This window comes from Rhinolophus hipposideros, assembly GCF_964194185.1.
Source record: "Rhinolophus hipposideros genome assembly, chromosome: 4".
NCBI classification, from domain to species: domain Eukaryota; kingdom Metazoa; phylum Chordata; class Mammalia; order Chiroptera; family Rhinolophidae; genus Rhinolophus; species Rhinolophus hipposideros.
In genome coordinates this window covers 106148904-106172432 of record NC_138050.1, presented here as the reverse complement: position 1 = coordinate 106172432, position 23529 = coordinate 106148904, and the positions used below count along the sequence as shown (strand labels likewise).

The window sequence follows — 23529 nt, the reverse complement described above, 5'->3', positions numbered from 1 at the left end:
GAGAAAAGAAGGCTGAAAACGGTGGTTTAAGCCCTCACTGGTGAGCAGAGATCGGAAGCCTTAGGCACGGAGACTAGCCGCCCCCTCCCTACCCTCCCAGAGCTCGCCCTGCCCCCACCTGCCCGGTGCTAGAAGAGGAACAATAGCAGTGTCAGATCAAAAGACCAAAATATTTGCAGTTCTGAGAACTGTGGACCGCAGACACAGATTCGCAGCCCAACTAGTTCCAGCAAAGGGGAGGGAGCTGTGGAAGCAGGACCGGCTGTGGTGGTGGTCGCTGCCATTGCTCTGGGCCACCTCTCACAACTCACCCTGCCTATCTGGGTGGATCCCCCAGGAGAGCCCCACCTATCTGGGCGGATCCCTGCAGGAGTAAACAGAACTTCTGAAACATATGGGCTCTCAATCTGGTGCAGAAAGAGCTTTGGAACTTCAAAAGCTCTCCACATACCCACACAGACACTGCACCCTGTGACCCACGTGAACTGTTAACAGAGGAGAAGCCCATTTCCCAGGGAATCACCCCATTGTGTGAGAAGCTGGAATAGTGCAGAGAAAACATAGCACTACCATGTGAGAGAGAAAAAAAGGCTGCAGTCTGAGAGAAAATAAAACATTCTACCAACAAGTACTGGAAAACAAAAGAAAGACCTCTTCCTATCAACCTGTTGCAGAACCCACTCCTGTAGATGTCTAGGAAGAGAAATAATAAATCAGTAATTGCCATGAATAACCAAGGCAACAAGACAGCTCAGAAAGAAAGTGAAAAGTCTCCAGAAAAGGAACTTAAAGATGTGGAAATGTGTGACTTAAATGACAGAGAATTCAAGATTGCAGTTCTGAAAAAACTCAATGAGATGCAAGAAAACACAGAAAGGCAGTTTAATGAACTCAGAAACACAATCAAAGAACACTATGAGCATTTCACGAAAGAGATTGAAATTTTAAAAAAGAACCAAATAGAATTTCTGGAGATTAAGAATTCAATAGAAGAAATTAAGAATGAAGTAACCAGCTTAGGTAGTTGACCAAATGGAGGAAAGAATCAGTGACATCGAAGATAGAAACCTGAAAATTACACAGATGGAAGAAGAAAGAGACTTGAGACTTAAAAGAAATGAAAGAACTCTACAAGAACTTTCTGACTCTATCAGAAAGAGCAAAATAAGAATAATGGGCATACCAGAAGGAGAAGAAAGAGGGAAGGGAACAGAGAATATATTCACACAAATTGTTGATGAGAACTTCCCAAACTTGTGGAAAGAACTGGATCCTCAAATCCAAGAAGCAAATAGAACACCTAATTACCTCAATCCCAACAGGCCTTCTCCAAGGCACATTGTATTGAAGCTGTCTAAAATCAACGACAAAGAAAGAATCCTCAAGGCAGCCAGGGAAAAGAAGACGGTAACCTACAAAGGAAAGCCCATTAGATTATCATCCAATTTTTCAGCAGAAACTCTACAAGCCAGGAAGGAGTGGAACCAAATATTCAAACTATTGAAAGAGAGACAGTATGAGCCAAGAATAATATATCCAGCAAAGATATCCTTTAGATATGAAAGAGGAATAAAGACTTTTCCAGACATACAGAAGCTGAGGGAATTTTCTAATACACGACCTGCCCTACAAGAAATACTAAAGGAGGCTATTCGACCACCATCAACAGGGACAATTTGTGGCAACCAAACATAAAAAGGGGGAAAGTAAAGGCCTGAACCAGAATATGGGAATGGAGAAAGTAAGCGTACTGAAGAAACTGGAATACTCTAAATATCAGACTTTCTTTTATATAAACTTAAGGGTAACCACTCAAAAAAATCCCAGAGGGTAAGGGGGGTGAGGGGTGGGAGATGAGGGTAAGGGGGATCAAATATATGGTGATGGAAGGAGAACTGACTCTGGGTGGTGAACACACAATGGGATTTATAAATGATGTAATACAGAATTGTACACCTGAAATCTATGTGATTTTACTAACAATTGTCACCCCAATAAATTTAAAAAAAAAATTAAAAAATGATTAAAGTAAGTATGGTGACCTTTGAGTTTTGGAAAAGTATTAAAATGTTTCAATGTTTGCATGTAGTAATTAAATTCCCAGTTATCTCAATGGGATGGATGGCAGGATTTGTAGCTGTTTGTGATCAAATCTGATCTGCTGTCAAAACGTCTCGGATATTTTTCTTTTGTGGCAGAGCTATTTAGTTTGAAATTTATGGCAGCATTTTTTTAAATTACCATTTGCTTTATTTGATTTGGCCCTTAGAGAGCCTACAATGTAAAGTCTCCTCTCCTGAAAAGCAAATAATGATGAGGCTCTTGAGCTAATTCCACTATGTCTCCGCACCAGCCTCTTCTGTCTTCTCTGGGAAGACAGGACACAGCGCTGCCATAGGCTCCTGCAAGGCCGTGAGCGTGCCCACACTGAGCCATCAGCCCTGCTTTTCTCGCCGAGTCCACGTTTCAGTGAGTGGAGCCACAGTGCTGCCAGCAATGGAAACCCAAAAATTCCCGGTTTCTCTCTTCCTAAGCCTTTACATGCGCTCTCACAAGGGCTTGCTGACTCTATTTCTTAATACTTCCAGTACTGTTGTCTTACAAACCTGTTTGCACTGTATTCGTGAAGGTCATCGCTGCTCCAACACACATTCCTATGGCCTCTATGAACCCATGATTCCAGACAGGAGCCCGTAACTGACCCATCACGTTGCTTAGAGACAAAGCTTTCGACTATGCAGAGAGGACGTATCTTGTTTGCTCTTTACAGGTTGGAGCCCAACACGGGGCAGAACGTAAAGCCACATAAACGTGTGTTAAGTTCCCCTGGGCAACCCTGCCTGGGTCCCCCTTTTCCATCACGCACCCCTTCATGTCCCTACTCTGCTGGCCCAATGGAGGACACACCCCTGACCTCTTGTGCTACTTCCAATCCATGGTCATCTCCTCTTGCTTAATGTCATGCTGAATGGAAAACACGGATTCATTAATCCATTTCTCCCCTGGACCGTAGGAGCTTTAAGAGCTGGAACTAAGTCTTATACGGCATTTAATTCAGAGATAAGTTTGAATTGAAATGGAAATCGGCGTCTCTTCCTGAAGCTTGCGTTAGGTTACAAAGCCATGACGTCAGCCCTAATCTTCCAGCGCGCACACAGACGCATGACTAACCTCACTTTATATAAAAACCAATGTGTCGACTTCCGGAGTGTACCCTCACCATAAACACAGAGCTGTATGGACTTCAACATGTGGAATACAGACACTCCCTACCTTGCGATGGTTCAACTGACGGTTGTTTTGACTTTACGACGGTGTGGCAGGGATGAGCACAATAAATGACAGAGGAATGGGACACTTTACTGTCACGTAGGCTTGCTGTAGGTAGTTGTGCCCAGCTGCAGGCTAATGCGAGTGTTCTGAGCACGTGACATGGGAGAGGCTAAGCTGTGGGGTTCCGTAGGTTAGGTGTATTAGGGGCATGTTCAACATGCGGTATTTTTAACTTACGATGGGGTTATAGAGACATAACCCCATTGTAAGTCAAGAAGCATCCGTAGTGTGTCTAAAGTCTGTGGGTTTCAGAGGTAGAAACTTATACCTTTATCCCCATAAATGCTACATGGCAATGTCATTCCCCAGTTTTATATGTAATGTACCAATTTCAGTATATATACTGCTGAAGCGAGCACTATATGTAATGTAAATGTATCTGGGGGAACAAGTAAAATCATGAGAGACTTCTGTTCTGACTTGAGTGGAATAGTGCGATATCACATGTATTTAGTTGATGTTGTCGCAAAAAGCTTTTTCCCTTATAGAGTTCAAAGCCTTTTAAGGAAAAGTTCACCGGATCTTTCATTTCATAGCATATAATTATGAACAGTTAGTTTAGGATCACTCGATAGTAATAATCCATCTCTATATATTAACTCTCTTTGGATAAAATACTAGTTTAAAAAAACTTGAAATTACTCTCAATTATCTTAAAACTGAAAACAAAAAAAATTCTTAAAATACAATGGAAATTACAATTATAAAGACACCAACAACAAAATAGAAACTATTTGTCCCTTAATATCTGACGAATAAATCTATGATGATCACACTTCTTATTTTTAAAGGGTTTTCAAATTTAGTCTAAAACACTTTTTGAAATTGTCAACCAAATACAGGTTTAGGCTGCAATGAAGAATGAAAGCCGCGACACAGAGTCAGGTAACAAACTGCTCAGGAGAACAAGGAAAGGCAGGTGGCCCCAGGCACACGTAAGAGTAACCCTCCATGCAGATGAGGATGCTGGGTTTGAATATGCAAATGAGGGGCGGGGCCTAGGAGGAGGCGGCCAAGTCCTGACATGTGTCTGTGTGTCTGTCTGCCCCACGCGGCTGCTCCAGGCCGTCCGTGATGGCTCATCTGGGCCGGAAGCCGAGTTAGCAAGTTCAGGGCAGCCCTGGGGACCCGGCACAGCCCCACCTCCCTAACGCCCCCGACTCTGAAGTGATTCTCGTAGTGATGCTGTTCCATTTTAATTGTTTCCATTTCAAAATTATACCATTTAAAAATTTTTCACTGATCATATATTTTAGAGGCATTCATCTGAATAAAGGTGTACACTTTCACCTGAAGGAGGACGTCGTTTAATCAATTGTATACGGCCTAGTGTATAACTACATATTCTGGGTCATGAAGGCAGCTGCCATCATTTGTAATTCTTTTATTCATGTTTAGAGTCTGAATCCCTTGAAGGAAAGAAACAAGTCTGGTTTGTTTTGTCCCTCACAGCCCAGCACATGCAAACACTTGACATGTCTAGGAACTCACAGAGGCCCTGCGGTATCACACTATGCAGAGTAGACAACTGGTGTGGAGAGAGACCGGGGGTCTATCCAGCCTCCTGACCGTCTCCCCAGGGGAGTGCGTCCTAGGAGTCAGGTGCGCATTTACAGGATGTAAAAGCTCTGCACTCTAAGCAACCAAGGACAGTGAATAATTAAAACCAAACACATCTAATTCCTCTTGATTAAAAAGTGCAACGACCACACATTTATATTTTATATTACATTCAGGTGAATCACCTCTAATGACTCTATCGTCATCAGTAAAAGATCGCAGGGGTGTAAATTGCCAATATGTGGCATATCAGCATATTCTATTCAAATTTGTAGGGTCTTTTCTCAACGGCTCTCACTTATTCATCATTTTTACAATTTATTTTAAAAGATTTACTTTGACGTAAAAAATGGTAAATATGCTTATAGAATTGTACCACATGATTTAGATGGTTTAAAAGCCTACTTTCTACCATGTTTTCATTTTTAAACATTACAGCCTCACATCTGATGAAAGTATTTTGTATATTATTATAATTAGAAGGCTACTTTACACAATTTATAGACACCTAAGAGAGGACTGAAGGAACTCTTCCACAGTAAATTAACATAAGTTATCTAAAATATAAAGTACTTCTAGCATTGGTGTCTGCAAGGTTTCCAGTTGAATTTCTTTTGGCAAGAAACAATTTGATTAAACACTGAAGAGGGAGCAGAAAGTCTGCATTGCAGACCAACATTTTTATGGTGATTAATTAGTCACTTCACTTTACGTGCCTTAGTTTCAAATACATAAAAAATAAGTCAATTAAACTAGGTTATTCTGAAGGGCCCTCCATGTTTTACACGTCATAGTTTATGATGAAAGAGCAAACTCATTGACTGCCATTACCAGAATGGTTAACGGAAAGTGTAGAACGGTGGATTTGTTGTGGAAAAATGAGACTTCTGAACGGTTATCATTTGAGAACAATTATACAGGTCGCACAAGAAGGAACCTGAAGGAAGATGTTCCGACTCTCCCTCTAGAAGGTGCTGTGTGAGTCAAGCCTGCCGTGTCCCCGAAGTCCTTGCTTTTGGGTTCTTGTCAACACAAAGAAGAGCTACACCAATCACCTCCCTCAGATTCCTTAGCCCAAACCGTGGAACTTCCAGAAGGGCCTGGCTTTTCGTGCACGCTTTCTATTTTTGAGTCATCTAATCCAGCATTAACTAGTTCTGCTGGGGAGGAATTGGGAGGCAGGTCAAGAGTTGTCAGCAAAAAATGTCCCAGGCACCCCTTGATTTCTCCTCAAGTATGCTTGAAATGCCATCTCTCCCTCCCACACTTTCTCACGTGCCCTTGCACGGGAGGGTCTCCTTCCTGCTTCTCTGTGGGCTTCTCCCTGACCACGCGTCCCACTCAGGCTCCACTGGAGCCTGGAGACAACTCACCTCCAGGGAACAGCTGACAGTCCTGTTCTCATCCCTTTGCCCATGTGGGCTGCTGATTAGGTTATTGCTTTCCTCAGTGGCATTCTGTCCCCAGTGCCCAGGACACAGCCCCCGGGGCTGCTCTCTCAGCAACGGATTCTATGTCCCAGACAGAGGAACAGAACGTTTAAAGAAAACGAGAAGCAGTTTTTCTTTAGAAAGAAAAAGTACTTTCGTTTTAAAGGAAAAAAGAAAAAATCCTTCCTAATGAAACAAGCTTATCGAATTTTTATGCTTATCTTCCATTAAAAAAGAACGTTTCAGGTAAGACACAAATAATGCGAGGAAGTGTCTGTTTAACTCCTGTGGTGAAAGTCACACAAGATAAGTGTGATGAATACCTATTATTATCGCATGGAGCAATACCAGAAAATCTAATATCTAATGAAAAAGAAGCAAAAAAGGAAAGCAATATGCAGTTTCATTTATAAATCATAATTAACTTTCAAAGAGCAATACATTTCATTACGAATGTAAATCTCAGCAAGACAAAATTCTGAAAATTTCGTGACTTCAAAGTCTTCAATTAAAAATTAAAACGCCATATTTGAAAATCTGATATTTATGCATGACAGATAAAATACAAAAACACTCTCTGACATAACTGAAATCAACTTTAACAAGCCCTAGATTTAAAAGACCGAAATAAAATGAAATATACAGCATACAGCTGAAAGAAAGTTTTTAAACTAAAATAAGGAAAATAACTTTTAGTAATAGATTTCTTAAATTAATACAACTGCAAAGAAAAATGTTCTATCTAACTTAGATAATGTGTTTGTTTTCTGTTTTTTCACCTCAACATGAAACACGAGTATCAGCGTAACCCCACACAGCATGTAACGACTGTCCAACCATCCTCTGAACCCAGGCTATAAAGCTAAATCGAGCCACGTGTAAATGTCAGAACTGTTTGCGTGGTCAGTGGAAAGTTTAATTTGTACTTTCATAAACCCACATCCAATTTCTCCTTACCTTTTATCCACAGTCACTGCTTCAGTAATTTTCAGAATATGATTAAAATAAGGACAATACATTGAACTCAAGTGTGAGGATGAAAAGCCGCATTTCTTACTCACCCTGGCACAGTGGAGGGAGGGAGTCCCACTGGAACATGCCCGCTGGGTCCCGTCTACAGGTTGCATTGCTGGGGCCGATCATTCGGTAGCCGGGCTTGCAAAAGTAATGCACTTTATTCCCAAGGGCCCCCGCAGTCCCATTTAAAATGCCGCCGTTCTTCAGGGTGTGGGTCAAACTGCAGTACGGTGCTACGGGCACAAACACACACATGAATAAACGAACAAACAAACGATGACTGGTGCATGTCCCTTGGGAAGACTGACATAAATGAAATATCTCTAGGGTTGAAATGATGGGAAATCAGTAACAATATGCAAACTTGTTCTAAAAAGCATCCCTAAACACCAGCGCAGGTGAAGATGGGAAGCAGGAACTGTCACTCACTGCTGGTGGGGACGCTCATGCTGCAGCCACTTTGGGGGACGGTGCGCAGTCTTAGAAGACTAAATATCCTCTCACCATATGATCCATTAATCACGCTCCTTGGTGTTCACCCAAAGGAACTGAAAGCAATGTCCATATAAACACCTGCCCACGATGTTTACAGCAGCTTTGGTCATAATCGCGAAACTTGGGGGCCACCAAGATATCCTTTAATGGGTGATGGATAAGTAAACTGTGGTCCATCCAGACAGTGGAGTAATACTCAGTGTTTTAAAGAAATGAGCTGCCAAGCCATGGAGGAACCTTACATGCATGTGGCTGAGTGACAGAAGCCAGTCTGCTCAGGCTGCGCACTGTGTGATCCCAACGCTGTGACATCCCGGGAAAGGCACAACTATGGGGACAGTGACAGAGCAGTTATTTCCAGGGGTTGGGGGAGGGGTGAACGGGGAGCACAGGGGACGTTTAAGGTGGTGAGACTCCTCTGTGTGACGCTGTGATGGTGGGTACGTGTCATTATCCATTTCTGGGAAATCTTTGTATCTTTCTCTCAGTTTCGCTGTGAACCTTAAACTTCTCTGAAAAAACATAATGTTTAAAAAAAAAATCCAAAATATCTAGAGCCAAGGGTCCAGTGCCGTGTCTGTAAGTTTCCGTTACCTGCAACTGCTAATCAGGGTGCAGGTGGACCCCTGACTTTCTGAGTGAAATCAGAAAGGCTCACCCAGACCCCCAGTCCCTCCCTGAGGCTGGCTGCCCACTGAAACACGCTTACTCGTCCCCAGAATGAGGAACGATGACGTGCCGCTCAGGGCTCCATCTCTGAAACAAAATGATTATCAACACTAAAAAAACGTATCACTAAATGGAGAAAATAGAAGAACGTAACATTTTGCTATCAGTGCCATTAACTTCTTCCCGCCCTGAATGCTAAGAGGTCTTGTACTCTCTATAATTATGTACACATCGAACTTTTTTTAATATATGGAATTCGAACAAAATCTCTGAAGAAAGAGCACTCCTTCAGGTCAGTGGAAGACTGACACTAGCTTTAATCAGCCCCTTTGTAGGGAGATTTTTAAAATTAGAGCTGGGGTGTTTGCTAGAATAACAGTCTTACACAGAATGTAACATTTTGATGACTAAAGGCTCTGCATCTAATTTACACATTTAGAGAAAGGAAGTCATTTTATTCTTACAAGACCAGCTCCACTGCTGCATGTGAGCTCCCTTCAGATGAACTGAAACAGGAAAATAAAGGAGTTGTGAATCATTGGGAATTCCTGGTTCCTTTGGAAAAAAGAGGCTTTCAAGGCACTACCCACCGTGGGGGTTCCGGACACAAAGCACACACAGGAAGGTGTGAGTACTTCAGGTAGAACCTTCGCTGAGAAATCAATGCAGAAGGAAATGTCTGGAGGTTTCCTGTTACTGCACTGCCCAGAAGCCATGTCTGTATGTGGCCTTGTCATCAACCACAGTCCTAAGAGAAGAATCCTCAAAGGATATGCTCAGCTGGATGACCCTCTGAGGTACCATTTCATTAAAAGGGGGGGAGGGGTTATGTGGTTTTAATTATGTTAAAATCCACTAACTGTTGTAAGAAGCTCCTGATGCATTGCCCTACTGGCCATGCCATTTTCTATGCCCAGTTGTTCCAGACTAAACTTTGTAAGTTTTGAACGAATCAAAATATTTAGTTTAGGGTAGGCTTGAGTATCATCAGCTGCCATGGCTACCAACTGTCAGGGTCACTGTGGCTGGAGAGGAAACAAAAGAAGACAGAGCTGAAAGGGGCGGTGAGGAAGCACCGTGCTTTGGTGTCACTTGTGATTTCTGTCACATTCAGTCTGTTAAGAAACATTGTCTAACTCCATGGAGTCCAATAACTGTCTATTTTCTTTCCTATCTACCATATTTCGTCTCTCACCAAGGTCTGAAGATACCTATTCTTTCCTGACTCACCTAGAACAAGCGACAGAAGAGCTCAGAGCGGGAAATGGCACTCACAAGAAATGGGTAGATTAGAACGTGGGGGTCTGTCTGCCCGCTGGATTCCTGGCCATGCAGGGTGATGGAAAGAGAACTGACTCTGGGTGGTGAACACACAATGTGTTCATATAAATGATGTATTGTATTACAGAATTATATGCCTGAAACCTAGGTAACTTTACTAACTAATATCACCCTAATAAATTTAATTAAAAGATACCTTTTATAAAAGAAAAAGAATGTATAAGACCAGTGCCCAATCCCTGCAGGCTGCTGGGGTGCCTTGGAAAGGCAGGACGCAGGACAGCAGCCCACAAGCAGGCACATACAGTGGCAGAGATGGGCAGGGTTAGCGGTCCAGGCACTTCCGGCTGCGTGCAGACCAGGCTGCATTTCCAACTCTGCCAACGCTGCAGCTTTAGATAGTTCATTTCCTCCTGACGCGGCGTTGTAAGCCAGCATTCACTTAGCACAGACCACACTGGATGGGCACTCGCTTTGCCCTTTCCATTCTTGTTTGTCAACTGTGTTGACCAATGACATTGCTTTGAAGTTGGAATAGCCCATAATTCACAGTGTAAGGCTAAGCTTTGGGGTGCAGCATGTAGTCATGTCATGGGCTGAAGCTCCCTTGCTCATACCATTTATTTCAGGAACATCTTCATTTAATCATTGCTCTGAAATCACTAGTGAATCACTAGTCCCAGCAAAAGTCACTGAATCACTGAATTTAGCATGAAAATTTATTATAAGATATATCTACGTATTTATAGATAGATAGGTATGTCCACTGACAAACATAACAATCTGCAGATTTTTCTGAAACTCTCCATGTTCCTCTCCCTACACGGCTTAACACAGAACCTTCTTGTTCTATGATGAACAAAAATAGCCTTTGAGAGACAGAATTCGAGGTATAATCATACCTCCCGGCGACTAAGTAATTTGCCACAGATAAGACAAGACAAATTACATTCACCACGATTTCCCCTGCGCTGTCCATCTTCGCACATTGGAAAGAAATTCATGCAATTCTAAAGTCTGATTATTTCTTGGAACAGGAATTTGATGAACTCAGAGCCAATCACTGTTCTATGCTCTTCCTCATGCATTCTACTAAAAGCATATGTCAACCCCAAGCTGTCGGTTGAGAAGCTTTTTGTAGGGCTACTTTGAGGGAACAGGGACAAACAAAGGTCTGGGTACACTTGATTAAACTTTAGGAAGGAAGATGTGAATTCCATGCCTATTGTCCTCACAGCAGGAGCCTTTTCAAAACCTTGCCACTTTTCACTATTTCCTGAGGGTACCCCTGGGAGAGAGCTGAAATCTTATTCTCAAAAGGACTCTTTTTCCTATCTCTCCCTCAGAAGGTCCTTTGTCACTGGTGAAGCGAAACACAAGCACAGGGGTAGGCAGCTGGTGAGACGTGTTTCCCTTAAATGTTCACAGTGGGCAGCGAGCGTCCTTATCTCAGCTGTTACCACTGGATGACACGAGTGGGATGCTGGGAAAGTTTCGTAATGAAAATATCTCAGAAATTGAAGTTGCCCATCTGCAGCTCTTGCAGGGCAGTATACACAGTAGGTGCGTGAGAGCGACAAGTGTACAAAGGACCTACTACATCACACGTCAGAAACAGCGGCTGCACATCTAAAGATGAGAGAGACACAGACCAATGCAAACACACTGCACCACCAGCAAGCGATCGGCACTTCTGAAATTAGCAGCATTCTGGTCACCTCTTCCTGCTTGTTCCCTTAGCATGTAAACATGCAGTGTGTATAACGTTAATTTGTATAACTTTATCTTTTGGGACATGCCTTTGCTGCCATGAGACGCAATTCAGTGGCTGATGATGTGAGCAATATGTTTTTAAAGTATCACTCTACAAACAGGTATTTTACCTAAGGTGGGTTAGAGATGTCACTCGGAGTCGTTTCCCATCATATTATTTCTATGCAAGTAGATAATTCGTCCTCGGAAATGAGGCTTACATTATGGATCGCTACCTAATTTTGGGATTCAATGCAGACCACTTGTGTTCAAAGCACCTTTGTTCCTAAAACCAGAACTCGCTCACTCACCTGCATAACGGATCTTGAAACCTTTCTTGCTGGTCGCGTGATCGGTAGACCAGCGCAGGTACAACTGAGGACCCCTGCTTGTGAAGTTGGATTGCTGCGTGTGGTTCCCACTTAACACCACCAGCACAGGGCTCTGACCAGAGGGACCTAAGTCACAGGGAAAACAGGGAAGTTTAGCTGTGAGAGCACCCACCACATGCAAACTACTTCCAGCTTTTTGTTTCACTGGAGTCCAAAGGTACAATACAGACAGATTTCTTTCCATGGCGGACAAAAGAACCCTAAGGAACACAGCACCAAATGTATGCCCTGATGAATATAAATGAATAACCAACCCAAGTAATTTCCGGTGTACATGCTATTAACAGAACACTTAGCTCAAATGAATCTTACCTATAAAACAGCGGTAATTGAAAACAACGGAAGCCATTTTTCCTATCTTTAGTATGTCTGCATTGTATGGCTATGAATAAAAGGGAACCCCTCAGGCAATCCTGGGGGACCAATCCGTTAGCACCTCACTTTGGGGAGCAGTTTGGTAATATCCAAGAACACTGAATGTTTAATTACATTTCTAAAAACTCTAGGACACATGCCAAGGTGTTATTTATATAGCAAAATGTGTATTCTAGTCTTGTTTTTTATGGCCAAATTTAGATCCTAACTAGTAGTTTCAAGTTAACAAAAAAAAAAAAAAAAAGTGCCATTAAAAGGAATTCTATGCAGCATTTAAAAATAAGGAAAGGGATAAATGTGTCTCAGCATAGGTCATCCTTAAAATAGCATAGTGACAACTGAAGTGTAGTTGCAGATAAATAGATAGCCACTGTGAAAAAATTAAAAGTCTGCAATATATCAACATATAAATTATGTGTTTGAGTGTGTGTATGTTTGTCCATAGAGGATGATGACAGAAGACAGACTGATTATAGGTATGGAGGTAGAATGGGAAGGAGAGAAGGAGGGTGGAGGGAGAGAGAGAGAGAATGAATTACAGAGCACTAGAAAGCATACCACACCCAGCTTCCATTCACAATACTAATTTCCTCCTAGAGGGGTACAAGGGAAATTGGATATGGGTGGAGCCCCTAAGTTTATTTGTACTCCTTGTTGAGAGAGAGAGAGAGAGAGAGAGAGAGAGAGAGAGAGAGAGAGAGAGAGAGAGACACTAAGTAAAGCAAATTTAATAAAATCTTAAAATTCATTACGTCAAGTAATGAGTCCCTATCTATGTTTTTCTACTTTTTTACCTCTGTGTACATTTGAAACCTTTAGAAATGTAAAAAGCAAAGTTAGTGTCTAATGCACAGTGAATACAGCATGTGGGGCACAGATCCAGCTAACATCCCACCCCCATTACCATAAGGTCATGTCACGCATTGAGAGACGTCCTCTCCAGGATATGGGGCCACAGTCCCACTGCCGGGGGTGGGTCCATGACACTGACTGCGACCTCAGCACCTTCTCAGGGTCCAACGCCTTCATGGCTTTTCTCCATGACACATTCCACTCCCGGGAAACACAACACAGGAGCAGAAAGTGGCCTCACTGCTGGGCGGAGTACAAACTCTGTCAGGTTAAGGGACACCTATCTTTGAGGATTGTGCGTACAATTTTTGCTCCTGCAAAGAGGTTGAGAAAACACAACTCCATTCATTGTGTAACTCCCAATCAGAGCAGTTGTGAGAATTTTTCCAAATAAAGCTGTTATGGGCTGACTCTGTCTTCTCACCCCCACTAGACACTTTATATGTTGTGGTCCTAACTCTTAGGACCTCAGAATATGAAGACATTAGAAGACGGGGTCTTTAAGAAGATAATTAGGGTTAGATGAGGTCACAGGGTCCTTCCCCAGTCTGACTGGGTCTTTGTGAGTGAGTAGAGGACATCAGGACACAGACACACAGAGCGACAATGTGTGAGGACACAGTCGTCTCCACACCCGGGAGAGTGGCCCTGGGACACCGAGAGCTCACACTTCTAACTTCAGAGAGGTGAGAGATCATTGTGTTTCCTGTTTAAGCTGCCAGCTGTCATCTGGTCACGGCAGCCCTTACTGGTTCATTAACAATGACTCAGGCAGCTCTGTGCAGTGGCAGTGGAGGACAGTCAGGAGACGGGCTCCTGGCTGTGAAACTGTCCTGGGGTCAGTGTTCTAGAAAAGGCCCCTGTGTTTTATAATTGAAGGAGACAGGAATGTGTTTTGTGTGCTTGTCTTCTTGTTACTGCTGTCTGAAGAGATAATGCACATTCCAAAATAAAATGCCACTGGGAAATTAATTAACCTGAATTTATGAAATTTAAAAACGTCAGTTTTCATGACAGAACTCAAGAGTAAAGTTTCAGGAACTAATTCTTCATGGTTTTCCATCTGTTCTCTTTGCCTGTCATGTAACTAACTTTCTAAAGGACTGTTCTTTAAAAATACACATCAACCTAGGCACGTGATGACAAGTGACAGGGACACAAGCGGAGTAGTGCCGCTTGTTCTAAGATGGAAACTATTAGGGATTTTACAAGTAAACACCCCAATCTTCATTTTGACACCTTTCTCGGTTGAGTTCTGTAATGACTAAAACTTATTATTATTATTTCTGTTGTTAATTTAGAAATAGCTACTATTGGAGCTGTAGAAAGAAATATACTCCTGGGCTAATAAAGTTTAAAGTCAATGTTTTCAACATGTTTTTTGCTCAACTCATGAGCTATAAAAGAACCATTGTATTACAAAAAATGCAAAAAAAAAGTGAGAAGCGATGAACATGACATTTACGGCAACAAAAATGCCAATGCTTGAAAAAGGTATTCACATAAAACTCTGACCTTTCATTTTATAGAAAAATCTTTGAGACGCGGACCAACCTAGTGACAGACCTCCAACAATTTTGACAGCAAGTGCTGTGACGTTGGCTCTGTTACTTGCTTTGCTGGTGGCTGACAGTGTGGGGGTCTGTCCACATTTGGGGAGATCAGGTTGTAAGCACTTAGGGCATACAACATTGCACTAGGAACACACACACACACACACACACCCTGAGGTGGGCTGCTTGCCTCTTTTATTTGTTTTATGACACCCAACTAGCCTCAGAATAGAGTTTCCCTTATTCCTCATTGACATAAGCCCATTTTTGCACTTGGCTAATTACTCCTCTCCATGCTGATGACTAAAGGAAAGTCTTTAATAGTATGAGTCTGTTTTAACAAACAGCCACCCCCTTATCCAGTGGGGACATATTCTAAGACCGCCAGTGGACGCCTGAAATGGTGGAGGTACTGAACCTGTATATACTGTGTGTTACCACACACACACACACACACACACACACACCCCGTTTCACTTAAGGGAAGCACTTTCTGGCTTCTCTTGGGTACATGTGCATCACCAGCATTGCTACTCTTGCATTTGGGGCTTTACTCAGTGAAGGCCGGTGATTGAACACAGCACTGTGTGGCCATGACACTCGAGCTGATGACTGAGAGGGCTACTAAGTGACTCCGGTGGGAACGCCTCAGTGTGGAGACGCTGGACAAAGGGGTGGGTCACGTCCCGGGCAGACTCAGTGGGACTGTGTGTGATTTCATCACACTTCTCAGAACAGCCCGCAATTTAAGACTTACAAATTGTTTATGTCTGGACTTTTCCATTTAATATGTTTGGACTGCAGTTGTCTGCAGGTAACTAAAAAGGCAAATAAGGAGGAACTACTGTACACTTAAAAAAAAAAAAAAAACTCTGAAAAGGAAAACACTGTGTTTCTGTCCTCTATGTACATAAGTGTACTTTTCTTCCGATTTTGCAGTTCATCTCTGAAATACATAAGTTGATTTGTGTGGTGTCTGTCCACACGAGCAATTTGGCTACTAAGACTCATCAGTCAGTAAACGGCGCACCAGCACACGTAGAACTGATTACAGAAGGTATCTGTTTTCACTGAATTAATTGTTACTTATCTGAACTCAATGACAAACCTGCCCAAGCATGTGAAAACCCTGTGATTAAGGCAGCCACCATTGTATCTTGGTCTAATGTCCTGGGCTACGATAAAGTAAAATATTAACATCGGTTCCATTTCAAATTGACAATTCAACCACACTCTACTTTTAAGCATAGCACTGATATATTAAAAAAAGTTTATTAGAGTTGATACAAATGTATAAGACTATTTTTTTAATTGTTCATTAAAGACTCATAGCATTTATCATTTAGGAATCTCTGTGAGCCATTAAATGTATGTATTTCTACTAAAAGAATCGTTTAGATTGGTTAAATCACCTTTAGGCCTTTATTTTCTAAATCTTAAATTTCCCAAAGTACCTTCTGAATCAATAGAATACTTAGAGAGGAAAGACGAGCTGTGTGATAGCATCTAACACTACAAAACTCGACATTAAAGAATTAAAGAATGGCTAATGAATAGTCAGCACGTTTGCAGAGTGTATCAGAAGTATTCTCATTGTTTAGAAGCTGTAACACAAACAAAAGCATGTTAATGTTTTCCAGACCAGTTGATTTCTAAGATTGTACCAGTTCAAGGTCAAGAGTAACTCATTTTCTGTTTGGGGGGGATATAATTTAACTCAAAAAAATATTCACGCTGCTGTATTACAAAAACATTGTGAGGGTGTTTGTACCCATCACTCCTAGCTCACTGGTGTGTAAGCAGAGCTGAAGGAGACTCACCGTCAAACACTTCCAGGGCGTCAAACTGCTTCTCGCTTTGAAATGAGTCCACGAAGATGGTGATGTTGTAGTCCGGTTCCACTCTGATGCTCCAGGAGCACGTCTGGGAGTTCAAGTAGTTGCCTGGGTAACCTGGGCTGAGGATCACTCCAGAAGATTCTGTCCGGACTTCGTTCGCTGGGCATTGCGCTAACAAGAAAAGGACCAGTGAGTTTTCTTCCTTAACGACATGAACTGAGCTTCCAAAGGATAGTTTCTATCTCTGTATATACAAACCGATGGAAAGAAACTGCTGAGCTATGGCTGAATTTAACCCAGGAGACAAACATAGCAGGAGATCGACACTGAATAACAGTGATATCTTAATATCACCGTATAATTTAAAAGACAATTGTACATATATTACATAACACATATGTTGATATACAGGGCGATTAGTTAGGTGACATAGATAGATGATAGATCAATGATGGATGGATAGACAGACAGACAGGAACACAGACAGATCCATGCTATTTAACTTTAGGGTCAAAGAGATTAAGTCTTCACCCCAGTCCCAGGGCAGCCAAATGTGAGGTGGTTGTCACATGGACAATAAATAATGCCCCAGGAAGTGGTCTTTACCTGGACGAGATGGTGTAGCATAAGACCCGCTCCTGCTGCCGGGCCCTTTGTGTGTGAAGCGGGACTGACAGGATGCCAGGTGTTACTTTAACTCCTCCCACACCACCTGGGGCTCAACTGCCCGCAACCCTTAATTTAGGGCAGGTACACTGGATTACACCCAGGGTCCCAGGTTTTCCCAACTCAAGTAAAAAGTAAGAAGACCTCCTCTTCAATGTAGCATTGCAAAAATACTATGAAATCTTATGCAAACAACAGAAAGTTTGTACTTATTTCTGCCTTGGAGTTTACTCTTCATTATATTTATAACACAAATTTTAAATTTGTTAGAATTGCTTGGGACTCTGCTAAGTCAGAGATACCTGGACTCAGAGCCACATTGCGCCCCTCTGTCTCTTTGTAAAGAAGGAGGAGTGGCTTCCAGCAGAGGAATTTATCCTGATGAGTCATTAAGATAGTGCAGACACACTGACATTCTTAGCCCCTCCTGCTTTTTTTTGTTTGTTTATGATTTTTTGTTATTCAATTGCTTCCAGGTTAATCAAAATAAAACAAATCTGCACAGGTGAGAACTGGCAGAAAAATCACCAGTCTCTCAGTAATTTCTTTCATTGCTAGATTAAATTAACTTCCAGAAATGGTTTATTTATAGAACTATCAAAATTATTTCTATTATTGGTAATGTTTCAAAAATAAACAGCCATGGCCAAACTATTTACAACATGTTTAAAAAGTTAAATGATCAGCTTTCCTTAATGAAAAAGATCTTTTGTTAATGAAAATGTCTTTTTCTTAAAAAAATAAATACACATTTCAAAATAAAGACATTCCCAAAACAGATGAGCAAAGCTTATGGAGTATGTTTTGATTCAAATAATGGTCTGTTAAAAATAACTTTTTTCCTATTTTGTATCATTTATTTTAGTATTTTAATTGAGATGTATCTTAAAATTTAGAAAATTTTAGGCATAAATTCACCAAAGATGAAAAATTTCATAGAACCTTTTTAATAAATATGTATTTTAGGTGGATTTTAAGAATATTTACAATGTTAATTAATGGAAAGTGATAATGAAAAATAATTCAAATCAAAACACACAGACTAAAACAACTTAGCTAAAAAGTATTTTCTCCTGTGCTGGTGGCAAGATCGCTCTGTAAAGATACTACGTCCTTTCAAACATGACATGTTGCTATTTTTTAAAGAACGAGAAAATCAATCGAAAACCTGTGTGAGGGCCTGGAGTTCCAGAATCTCCCAGACCTGGCTTGACTGCGTAGGAGCCCGAGGGCAGAGAGCTGCTCTGTAGCCCCTAGTGGTTCTAATTAATTCCCACACATGCGCGTGCCTTTCCTCAGTCTAAAGCATGATGTGGGCCACGGTGTCCCAACAGCAGGTACTCAGCACACTGCCCCTGGGGGTTACACAGGAGAGGCTTTCCCTGTTGCTCCTGGGAGTTCATCACTGCAGCTACGGGCTCAGAGGACACGGGCGAGCTGCTGAGCTCCACCTGGGGGCTCTCCAGTCCAGGGCTGGGGGTGGGGCGGGAGCTTAGGCACAGCTGTTCTCAGCCCTGCCATTTATAAAAGAGTTTGTTTCGCGGAGAAGACAAAATGAAACTATAAGTGGAATCATCGCATCCTTTTCCTAACCACACTGGACGTTTCCCTCCCCTAAGTCGCCCTGTTTTAAACATGCGCCTGGCTATGTCTCCCCTAGAGCCCCCATTTCTCTGGCTGCCCCTGCCCAGCCCTTGCTGCTGGAAGCTGCACCGGCCCACAGACTGCAGCTTCTGGGAACTTGCTGCATCCCTTCAGCACCCACAGGGGCAAAGGCAGGGTCCCGGCAGGGGGACACGGACACCTCCCCCCAGGGAAGCCTCTGCATGAGTCACTGCTTCAGCTAATTTGTGAAGACCACCCAAGTGCGGCTTCCTGCGGCTCCACCCCCACCCGATATGTGTCCTGCAGGCCTCTTCAGGAGTCCTAGAGGGAAACACTAGGATCTAGGAACACGGAGATTATTCCTAAAGCACTGTGAGCATGAGAGAATCCTGCAAACAGAACTGAAACCAGCAAGGCTGCTGTCACCGGGCCCTTGACATGCATGTCGTCAGCTGTGCTGCCCAAGGAATGGTCATTACCTGAAGGTACCAACTGTCTTTAATGTTCACTGAGAAATGTATGCTTCCGTTTTTTAATGAACATTCAGAAAACTATTGGTGGATTCCCAGTGTCTCTAGGATAAAGCCACCCGACGCTGAAGATCTTTTAAAACTGGGCCTCTGTCAGGTTTCCAGACACTTAGGACCACCTCCCCGAACACAGCCTGGCTAAGTCGCCGGGGTTTCCTCGTCCTTCCTGGCCTTTGTGCTCGTCCATTTTTTCCAAAGCCTTGTTATTAGCTCCCTTCACATTTTCAAAGGCTTCTCTTTACTTGACATGAGTGAAGTCACTTTTGTGATACCCTCTGTGGTGACCAGATTTGGTCCTCGTCCCACGTTGCTTGCACGTGGCTCCTAAATCCCTCGGCGTGCCCTTAGGAGGACACGTGCTATTCATACAGAGCCCCTTTGGATCACATCTGAGTTTATGTTAATGAGGTGACTTCGGGTGAGGCCCTAGGTGACCTCAGGGTGGTACTGGTCACCAGGAGCCCAGTGGTCAGCGGGCAGGAGCTTTCAGCCCCACTCGCGGCCCTCTGGTGAATTAGGGCTGGTGAGAAGGAGGTTCTATAAAAACTCTTGCAAAGCACGATTCCATGAGCTTCTGGGTTGGTGACGGCATCCGCAGGCCGGCGGGAAGGAAGCTCGTGCCAGGGCCTCCCAGGCCTTGCCCTGCGTACCTCTCCTGGCGGGCCATCTGCAATCTGTATCACGTCCTTTATTAAAAACTGGTAAACGTAAGACACTGTTTTCTGAGTTCCCTGAGCTATTCTAAGGGATGAGCGAACCTGAGGACAGTTCACGAGGACCTGTGATTTATGCAGCCAGTCAGAAGCACAGAGGACAACCTGAGGCTGGCGTCTAAATGCGGGCGCTCCTGTGGGGCTGAGCCCTGAACCTGTGGGATCTGGTGCCACGTCCAGGTAGGTGGGGTCAGAATAGAGTCCCATCGTAAAACACTAGCTGGTGTCCACAGAGAGCAACAGGATTGCCTGGTGCTGTGGGGAAACCTCCCACACCCTCATTCAGTTGTTTTCTAAATTGAGATAAGTGTCCAACAAGGTAACAGTTATCTGCATAGGCCGCTAGCTTTCAAGGATCAATTTACTGCCACTGTCCTCAAGGAACAATCAGTCACCCTATAAGTGGTGACCATTTTCAGAGCAGACCTTCTGAAAGTGGGTGCGGTGTCTGAAGGAGCAGGCTCACAGCTAATGCAAGTTTTCATCAAGAATATATTGGGGGATTGCCCCCCAATTGGATGCCAATTAAATCAATCAAATAATAGAAAAGTACTAAAACAAAAATTACAATTTACTGCGTCAGTGTTTGATAAAAGCATCTGAGTCCCTGTTTCCTTTGTTAAATAATGAGGTGTTCAGGGAATGACACCTAAGATAACTCTCAGGTCGCTTTAAACAAATTTAGTCCTGAATTGAGGCAGGAGAGCTAGGTGACCCTGTGTGGTAATGCTACCAGTTGGGAGGGCGGGGGAAGTGATGCTCCCTGCAAACGTGGTGAGAGCAAAGCGACCTAGAAAATGACACTCCCCGCGTGTCGCTTTACTCTGGTCCTGGATCCTCATGAATTGATGTTATTTAAATATAAACCAGGTTAATCTCCGGGGAGGCGACAACATGACAAAGGCACTCTCTGTTTCGGAAGCAGTAGCCTCAGTACGTATTGATGCCTTCTCCCATCAACTAAGACTGCTTTGCTTCAGGTCACATCAGCTAGATGAACAGATGGACAGAAAGGTAATGGGCAGACAGGTGACAAAGGACACACAGTAAACAGTAATGGTGGAATCTAGGTGGTGGGAATTCGGGTTTCATTAATCTAACTATTTCAACCTTGTCAAATATGTCTGAAAATTGTCCTGATGAAGCGTTGGCACAGAAGCGAGCCTTCTCAGCGGATGTGGTTTTAATGTCTAAGATGTTTCTGTTAGCAGGCGATTTGGGCTGCAGTGGGTCACAGCCCCGAGCACGAGTCAGTCCAGAGCGCAGCCCTGAGTCGCTGCAGGGAGGGCAGCGCACGTACCTTCGCACGTGGGCACAGCCCCTTCGAACTGCAACTGGGCGCCGAGCTTGCAGGTGAGCATGTCCGCTCCGGACAGCGTGTACCCAGGCTGGCACTGGTATCTCACAAAGTCTCCTGAAAGAGGCCACACAAAACGCTTGGAAATCTGTTTGAAACACAGCTGACTACCTAAGGGGTGAGGTCAACGTGCGCGCCCTTTCCAAACCAACGTCCACATTCATTTTCAGGCTGTTTGACAAAATAGTACCCTTTCAGTTCTTCACTTATAAATAGGCCATCTTAAACTTAACCAACAATAGTACAGGAGTTATGTGGCGGTTACGCTCTATGCTCGTTCTTCCTTGAGGATTACAGAAGGAAATAAAAACAGTGAACTGGATGCTTGAGGTTTCCATTCCAGGTTGTGAAGCGGAATGGCTGTGATGTAGTCCAAGAGGGCCAAGCCATGAGCTGGGCCTGACTGGGACAAACCCCGCCCTTTACATCAGCCTTTGGCTGTGTAGCAGCAACGGGGTCCCGTGGTCTGAAACATGCTGTGACAACAGGACGGCCATTGGTAACTAAGGCTGAGAAATCCTGGTCACAACCATTATAGTACAATAATCCAATGGCTCATTATTTAATAAAATAGATCATTAATGTAAAGTGACAAAGCATAATTTCTAAATAGTATCATTAAACATATTCGCCAATTGTATATCAGTGTCAATGACGAGGCAATGTCACGCTAATCATGCTTTAAGAAACAAATGATTAAGTTCTTCTGTTGTATGAACATGCCTCCCTAACAAAACACAAATACCTGAAAACTTGAGTGCAAAGAAAAACATCGACTAGTAAATGCTCCAGGGGAAAATGTGCTCAAACTGACAACAGCAAACTTCAAATGGCAAGAACCACAAATCATGGCAACGAAGAAAGAAAACTTGGCCTGTTGACACCTGGCCTCCATGTGTGACCTCCCGGGGACACTTAAAGAACATGTCTGATGGAGATGCACTTCCTCGTGTGAGAACTACCGCAGATGGGGCGGGTGTGAAAAGGCCGTGTGAGGCTGAGGGCCCTGTATGAAGAAAACCTTACCTATTTCAAAATCATCATCCTCCGTGAGCATTTCTGCCTGCGGAACCGCAGGGGGAGGTGGACATTTCTTGAGCTGAAATGCTAAATGGTTTATGGGAAACAACAAACAAACTGCAATTACATTTGCTGAATAAACAATTATTCAAAATGCATTCCTCTCACATTGTTATAATGTTTAGGTACGCTAACATGTCTATATTCGTAAACCATTGTTTTATAAAATCCTCAGGCTTTCAGGGCTCACAGGATTATTTCACACCGAGGAATATGTAAGGAAGGGAAAACATCCCTGTTTGGGTTTCTAGAAGAGACATGGTTCACCTGGCACCTGTTCCATGCCCACACTCAAGTGGCACGAGGCCTCTGGCTCTTCCCTGAGGACTTCCATGGGTGACAGTCCTCAAGAGAGACGAGGGACCTCAGACTTTCTCCGCGATCATTTAATGTTCATTCTCCAAACCCACAGAGGCTGGCTCTCGGCCATCTGTAAGCACCTGGCATTTTCTAGTGAGCATCACCAGGAGAGAGAGAGGAGGACATCTATGACAGGCCCCAATGTAGTTCAATGGCTTCCATCTTACAGTTTCATTTCCCATACACTTGGAGTGAATCCCAGTTTATTGCGAAACATGGCTTAATAAAATGTGAACTGGTAAAGGTATCATTAAGCAAAAGGGTCACAGGAAACACTGGCATCAAATGGAAGAGGCTCTGATCAGGTGGGCTCTCCTCGACATACTCGCTGGTGTTCACCTGAAAGCAGGCACACATCAACGGCAGGACACCACAGGGAAATGTCTGCCCTCCCCAAGGGGTGACAAGGCACTGACCGTGGAAATTGAGGACGAAGAAGCCGCCATTGGAAAAGTCGCTGTGAAACTTGAGCAGGACCTGATTGGTGGAACTGTACGCCGACTCCAGCGCTGTGTTTCCACTGAACACTCCTAGCTGAGGCGAATTCTGATCGGGACCATCCCTGAGAAAGAGGAAACACAGTATGAACAAAAGGTCCTCATGACAGCTTCAACCCACGATCGGCTTTCTTCCCACTTGGGCTCTCTTTTGGGAAAAGCTGGGTGATCTGA

General features: G+C 43.3%; 1 protein-coding gene across 4 annotated transcripts in view; it reads right to left on the bottom strand.

Annotated features, from left to right (window-relative positions):
- Positions 1–23529, bottom strand: part of CSMD1 (CUB and Sushi multiple domains 1) — a 1600646-nt gene that overhangs the window by 102339 nt on the left and 1474778 nt on the right. For all 4 annotated transcript variants that reach the window (XM_081046432.1, XM_081046429.1, XM_081046430.1 and 1 more), the window contains 6 exons: positions 23275–23420; positions 22445–22525; positions 21362–21475; positions 16530–16718; positions 11849–11995; positions 7385–7573 (listed from right to left, as the gene is read on the bottom strand). In XM_081046432.1, the coding sequence (XP_080902558.1) occupies positions 7385–7573; positions 11849–11995; positions 16530–16718; positions 21362–21475; positions 22445–22525; positions 23275–23420 (866 nt within the window). The remainder of the gene's footprint in view (positions 1–7384; positions 7574–11848; positions 11996–16529; positions 16719–21361; positions 21476–22444; positions 22526–23274; positions 23421–23529) is intronic.